The sequence below is a fragment of the Penaeus japonicus genome, unplaced genomic scaffold, assembly GCF_977035675.1.
Source record: "Penaeus japonicus unplaced genomic scaffold, GWHDUDI00000001_assembly GWHDUDI00002046, whole genome shotgun sequence".
Taxonomy (NCBI): Eukaryota; Metazoa; Arthropoda; class Malacostraca; order Decapoda; family Penaeidae; genus Penaeus; species Penaeus japonicus.
In genome coordinates, this window is record NW_028236448.1 from 32501 (window position 1) to 40000 (window position 7500).

Genomic DNA, 7500 nt, shown 5'->3' on the forward strand with positions numbered 1-7500 from the left:
GTGTGTGTGTGTGTGTGTGGTGTGAGTGTGTGTGTGGTGTGTGTGTGTGGTGTGTGATAGTTGTGTGAGGGTGTTGTAGTGTGTGTGGTGAGTGAGTGTGTGTGTGGTGAGTTTGTGTGTGGTGGTGTGTTTGTGTGTGTGTGGGGGGGGGGTGGGGGGGGGGGGGGGGGGGGGGGTGGGGGGGGGGGGGTGGGGGGGGGGGTGGGGGGGGGGTGTGTGTTGTAGTGTGTGTGGTTTGTGTGGGGGTGGTGAGTGTGTGTGTGGGGTTTGTGTGTGTGTAGTGTGAGTTTGTGTGTGGGGGGGGTGTGAGTTATTTTTGTGGTTGGGGTGTGTGTTTTGTGTGTTTGGTTGTGTGTTGAGTTGGTGTTTTGGTATGGTGAGTGGTGTGGGGTGGGTGTGGTGTGATTTGGTGTTGAGTGGTGGTGGGTGGTTTTTTGTGTTTGTGTGTTTGTGTGTGTTTTTGATTGAGTGTGAGAGTTAGGTATAGTCATTGTGTGTGTGGAGTGTGTAGAGTGAGTGTGTGAGTGTTATGATGAGAGTGTGTTGTGTGTGTGTAGTGTTAGTTGTGTGAGAGGAAGAGTGTGTTAGATTGGTGTGTCGTTTGTGTTTGAGGTAGTGTTAGAGAGTGTGTGTGTTATATTTTTGGTGTTATTGTCTGTAGTGTATTGTGATTGTTGTGATAGTTAGTGAGAGTGATTGTGTGTGTGTTTTGTAGTTAGTGTGGGGGTGTCGTGTGAGTGTGATTGTGGGATAGAGTGATTGATAGTTAGAGTGTTTGGGAGATGACGTGTTGTGGATAGTGAGTGTGTGTTTGATGAGTGTGTTGGGTTTGTGGGGGGGGGGGGGGGGGGGGTGGGGGGGGGGGGGTGTGGGGGGAGGGGGGGGGGGAGGGTGTGTGTGTGAGAGTGTGTTAGGAGTGTGAGAGTGTGGATAGTGTGTTTGTGTTTGTGAGTGTGTGTGTGTGGGGTGAGTGTGTGGTGTGTGTGAGTGTAGGGTGATTGTGTTTGTGTGTGGGTGAGTGTGGTGTGTGTGTGTAGTGAGTGTGTCGTGAGGTGTGTTTGGGTGTGTTTGAGTGTTGTGTTGTAGAAGTGTGTGGTGTGATTGTGGGTTGTGGGGGTGTAGTGTGTGTGAGGGAGAGTGTGTGAGTGTGTGTGTGAGGTGAGTGTAAGTGAGATTGTGTGTTGTTGTGTGTGTGAGTGAGGTAGTGGATGTAGGGTGAGTGTTTGTGTAGGTGTGAGTGTGGTACGGTGAGTTTTAGAGGAGAGTGTGAGAGTTTGTGAGTGGTTTGTGTGATGTGTGTTTGTGTGTGTAAGAGTGCTTGTGTGAGGTTTGGGTGTGTTTGTTTGAGTGTGTGTGTGTGTGGGTTTGTGTGTGTGGGGGTGTGTTATTGATGTGGTGAGTGTTTGAGTGTGTGTGTGTGTGAGAGTGTGAGTGTGAGTGTTTCTGTGACGTTGGATGTGTGTGAGTGTAGTGTGAGTTGTAGTAAGTGTGTTTGAGAGTGTGAGTTTGTGTGTGTGAGTGTGAGAGATTGTGTTGATGTGTGTGGGGTGGGAGAGTGTGTGTGTTTTTCATTGATTGGTTAGTGTGTGTGGGTTAGTGTAGTGTTAGTGTGTGAGTGTGTGAGTTGGATAATTATAGTTTGACTGTTTTGTGTGTGTGTGACTTTTGTGTGTGTGTGTGTGTGTTAGTGTGACGGAGTGAGATGGGTTTGAGTATATTGGGTGTAGTGTGAGTGTTATTTAGTTGTGAGTAGTGTGTTATTTTAGTGATTGAGTGTGTTGTTTTTGTGAGGGAGTGATATTGTGTGTGTTGTGTGTTTTTGTTTGTGAGTGTGGTGTGTGATAATGTTGAGATTGTGATATATTTTTGTTTATACTGGTAGTTATTGTGTTTTGTTTGTGATTGAGAGTGCGTGTGTGAGTTTTATATATAGAGAATACAGTGATAGGGAGTGGTTTTTTTTTTATATAGTGTGTGTGAGAGTTAGATATAATATATAATTATCGTTGATATGTTTATGAGTGTTTTGTGATGGGGGGAGGAGAGTAGAGGTTAGTGTGTTAGTATTGTGTTAGTGTGTGTGTGTGTGTTTGTATTTGGGTTTTGTGGTGATTATTGTGTTTGAGTGTGTCATTTAATAGGATAGAGTGTTAGTGGTGATTTAGTGTGTGTTTTTACATTGATATTTTGTTGAGTGTTTTAGAGTGAGAGTTATGAGTGTGTTAGTACATTTTTAGGGAGAGGGGGATAGTCGTGGTATTGTTAGTTTTGTGTGTGATTGTTTTTGAGAGATTTTTGAGTGTGTGAGTGTGTGAGAGTAGTGTGTGTGAGAGGTATTATGTTATAGTAGTTTGATGAGAGAGGTGATTGGTTGAGTGGTTTTTTTAGAGTGAGTTAGAGAGTTATTGATATTGGATATGAATTTCTATTATATATGAGAGTTAGTGTGTTTTGTGAGATTTAGATTAGAGTGAGAGGTTTGTTGTGTGGAATAGTGTGTGCGTAGTGATTTCGATAATTTATATTTGTTGTTATATAGATGATAGATAGTTGGAGTAGAGTTTTAGATATTTTGTCAGAGTTATATAATGTAGGTGATAGATAGTTATTTATAGATATATATATATTTTATATTTATATATATATTTATTTATATATAAGTATATATAAATATATATTTATATATAGACTATATGATATATTATTTATTTATTGTGTGTGTGTGTGTGTGTGTGTGTGTTGTGGTGTGTGTGTGTGTGTGGTGGGTGTTGTGTGGGTTGTATATATATATATATATATATAATTTATATATATATATATTATATATATATTATATATATATATTTATATATTATATGTATATATATATATATATAATTTCTTATAGATATTATATGATATATATATATAGTTACATTTATAAATTATATATATATATGTTTATGATAAGCGTTAGTGTGTGTGTTTGTTTGTCTGTATTTATATCTATCTATCTATCCATTGTATGTTTCTTTGATACATATATATATATTATATATTTATATATATATATATATATATATAATATATATATATATATACTCACAACACACACACACACCCCTCTACACGCGTCTCTCTTGCAACCATACGAGACAAGCTAGCTATAATATATGAAAATATATGTATATATCAAATATCTGTATATAAATTATATATATATGTTATTTTTATATTATATATTTATATGTTGAGTTTTTTATTTGTATTTGATATAGATTTATATTATTTTATACATATAATATATATATATTTATATTTAGTGTAAATATATATATCATATATATTATATATTTATATATGTATATTATATAGATATTATATATATATTATATATATCTTATTATATTTGTATTCTAACTCTACACCAGAACTCCTCTACCTTCTATTTATAATAATATACTCCCGCTAGTTTTATATTTAGCATATATATAATGATTTAATCGCCTCGCTCTATCAGCGTAGCCACGCGCCGCTACGTTGTTTACACCCCTTCCCCACTTCTCCCGCGCTCGTAAGAGAGATGTCGCTCTATAGTTATATATAGTTTTAGATAGGTATATAGATATATTACACATGTTACCGCCCCCTGTTATATACCCGCCTCTTTTTGATTTATAATAGTTTTATTATATTTATATACATACTCTCCCCTATGATGAGGCCAATTATATATTGTTATAGTGATTTATGTATTTGTTTTGATTGAGTCACGTTTTAGTTAATTTTTTGAGTGATTTGGTTATGTTTGTGTGTTTTTTATTTTTAGATATGATTGTTTTAGAGTGATATATAGATTTATACTTAGAGTGAATTTTGACGTTTAGATAGGTTATTTATATGATTTTTATAGATATATTTATTTATATATATTGATTGAGATGTTTGTGTTATATTATTTAATTATATATATATATATCGTTGTTTTGATATATATATGTTAGATATTATATAGTGATAGTGTTAGATAGAGACTGTGAGTTAGTGAGGTGGTTGTTTATATTAATTAGAATTATATACTTAGATAGTAGTGGTTATAAATACAATTGATATATTAAGTTACGTGTTATTATATAGATATTTATATATATATTTTTTATTTATCTTATATATTTATTATCTATACGGTTAGATGGATTCCTATTATTAGATCTATCTATATATATATTTATATATATATTTTATATTTATATAGTTTTATATTTCTATAGATTGATTTTCTTTAGAGATATGTATATATTATTTATATAATAGAGATATATATTGAAGATATATTGATTTATATTTATAATGTATATATAAGGATATATATATAATATATATAGTTTTTATATTGATATTTATATTATTTTTATATATATATTTATATTTGCTGTATATATATATATATATATTTGATATATTTTATATATATAGATTATATATATATATATATATATATTTTTTTTTATAAATATATTATACATTATTTATACAATTATTTTCCTCCCTGACCGGGACTCGAACCGAGCCTGTCGTCTTTACGGCGTGGTTCGAATACATATTTATGTATAGAGATTTTATATATATATAAATTGATATTTATATATATATATTATATATTATATTGATATTTCTATATATAGATATATATATATTGATACTTATATATAATATCTCTAATATACATATATATATTGTGTGTGTGTGGTGTATTAGATATATAGTTTAATTATATATTTTATATTTATAGGTCGATATTGTGAATAGAGATAAATATTTATATTATATATACATTTAGAGATTTGATAGAGTGAGTTGAGATAGTGATTGTTTGAGAGATGTTATTAGATTGTGGCAGTGTTTGGGTGAGGTGGTGTGTCATATTGTGAGAGTTATATAGATTGATAGTGTGGTTATTGTTATTGATTTTTAGATTTTTGATAGTTTGTTTGTTGTTGTGTGTGTTTGAGTATGTGTTATTGTGTTGTGATTTAGTGTTGTGGGTGTGTGTGAGTGTTTCTGTGATTGGTGAGAGGGAGTGTGTGTTTGAGTTTTGTTTGTGTAGAGATGTTGTTGTTTCTTTGTGAGTGATATAGTGTGTGAGAGTGTGTTTAGATGATATGAGTTGTTTTGATAGTGGCCAGTGTGATTGATGTGTGATTGTTGTTAGGTTGTGGTGTGTGATATAGTATTTGTGGGTGTGTGTGTATGTATATGTTAGTGTTTAGTGTGTGTGAGATGATTTTTGTTTGTGTGTGAGTGTTTTGATTGAGTGTGAGTTGGGGGGGGTGTGTGTGTAGAGAGTTTGAGTGTTTGTGTTTGTGATAGTGAGAGATATTTAGTGTATGTTGTGTGTGTTAGTGAGTGTTTTTGTGTGTTAGATAAATAGTTATTGGATTTATATAGTGTGTTTTTTTATTTGTTCGTGTGTGTGTTAGTGTGATAGGAGTTTGTGAGATGGGGGCGGGGGGGGGGGGGGATGGGGGGGGGGGGGGGGGGGGGGGGGGTGTGGTGTGTGTGTTGATGGTGTGTGTGTGTGTGTGTGGTGTGTGTGTTGTTTGTGTGTGAGTGTGTGTGTGTGAGAGGGTGTGGGAGGAGTGTGTGAGTGTGAGTGGGGTGAGTGTCGGTGTGTTTGTGAGTATTGTGTGTGTGTGTTTGTGTGAGTGGTACGTTTGTGTGTGCGTGGGTGTGTGTGAGTGGGTGTGAGTGTGTGTGTGTGTTGTGTGTTGTTTGGTGTGTGTGTGTGTGAGAGGGTGGGTTTGGATGTGGGTGTGTGGGTGTGTATGTGTGTGTTTGTCGGTGTGAGTGTGTGTGTGAGTGTGAGTTTGGGGGTGTGTGTCGTGTGGGTGGAGTGAGTGAGTGTGTGTGTGTGTGTGTGTGAGAGTCTTTGTATGTGTCGTTGATGGTGTGGGTGGGGGATGTGTGTGTGTGTTTGTGTGTGTGTGTGTGGGTGTGTGTGTGTGAGTGTGAGTGAGTGTGTGTGGCTGTGAGCTGAGGGTGTGAGTGAGAGGTGTGTCTTTGTTTGGGGGGGGGGGGGGGGGATTTATCTTGGGGTGGGGTGTGTGTGTGTGTGTGTTGTGTGTGTGAGTGAGGTGTGTGTATGTGTGTGTGTGTGTTTGAGTGTGTGTGTGTGTGTGTGAGGTCGAGTGTGAGTGGCTATGTAGTGTTTGAGGGTGGATTGTGTGAGTTAGTTAGTGTGTAGTGTTAGTGTGTGTCTGTGAGAGAGTCTGTGTTGGGTGGTGAGAGTGTGTAGTGTGTGAGTGAGTGAGGTGTGTGGTGTGGTGTGTGTGTATGTAGTGATGGTGTGTATGGTAAGAGTGTGTGTGTGAGTGAGTGAGTTGTTGTGTAGTGTTAGTGTATGTGTGATGTTAGTGTGTGTGTGGGTTTGAGTGAGTGTGTGTGTGTGGTGTGTGAGTTGAGAGTGAGTGGTAGTGGGTTTGTGTGAGAGTGTGAGTGTGAGTGTGTGTGTGTGAGAGTGTGGTGTGGTATTGTGTGTGAGTGTGTGTGTGTGTGATTTTTGAGAGAGAGTGTGTTTGTGTGTTTTGGTAGGTGTTATTGTGGTGTGTGTTATATATTGTGTATAGTAATTATTTATTTATTGTGTTTGTGGATTGATAGTGTTGTGTGTGTTTGTTACCACACACTCTATCACTCTACTATCTATGTTATTGATGAGTTTGTTATTGATTTGATTGTTGGTTGAGATTATATTATGGTTTGTAGTGTGTGTGAGTGAGAGTGTGAGTGTCACCACACACACTCTCATCACTCTCTCACTTTGTATATATCTGTGTGTTAGAGGATGTGTTTGTGTTATATATTAATAATATAGAGATATATATATATATATAATATATATATATAGATCTATCGAGCTTTATATCTATATATATATTAATATATATATATATATATAATATATTTTAATATTTATATATTATATATATTTTATATATATATATAGTTGTAGTATGGGATATTTATACATGTATATATAACTATATAATATATCATATGTATATACGTTAATAGATATTATATCATATAGATATATATATGTATATATATACATATATATATGTACATATAATATATATAAACATATATATTTATATATATTATATATATATATTCTATTATATATATATGTTATATAAGTATATATATAGAATATTATATATATATATATATATAATTACATATATGTATGATATATATATATATATATATAATATATATATATATTTTATATATATATAATATATATTATATATATTTAATGATATATGTAGTATATTTGTATATATACATATGAATAAATATATAATGTATATATATACATATATATACATACATATATAGATACCATATATATATATATACATACATATATAATATATAATATATTATATATATATATATTATATATCATATATATATATATATACATATGTAGATATATATATATGTAAATATAAC

At 33.6% G+C, this 7500-nt stretch overlaps 1 protein-coding gene across 1 annotated transcript in view; it reads right to left on the reverse strand.

Annotated features, from left to right (window-relative positions):
• Positions 1–7500, reverse strand: part of LOC147466299 (uncharacterized) — a gene marked incomplete at its 5' end in the record, with an annotated part of 18247 nt that overhangs the window by 4686 nt on the left and 6061 nt on the right. Inside the window, 4 exons of the mRNA XM_086535691.1 lie at positions 1–121; positions 2714–2750; positions 5942–6004; positions 6117–6177. The exon at positions 1–121 is cut by the window's left edge and continues 360 nt beyond it. Of these exons, the coding sequence (XP_086391817.1) occupies positions 1–121; positions 2714–2750; positions 5942–6004; positions 6117–6177 (282 nt within the window). The remainder of the gene's footprint in view (positions 122–2713; positions 2751–5941; positions 6005–6116; positions 6178–7500) is intronic.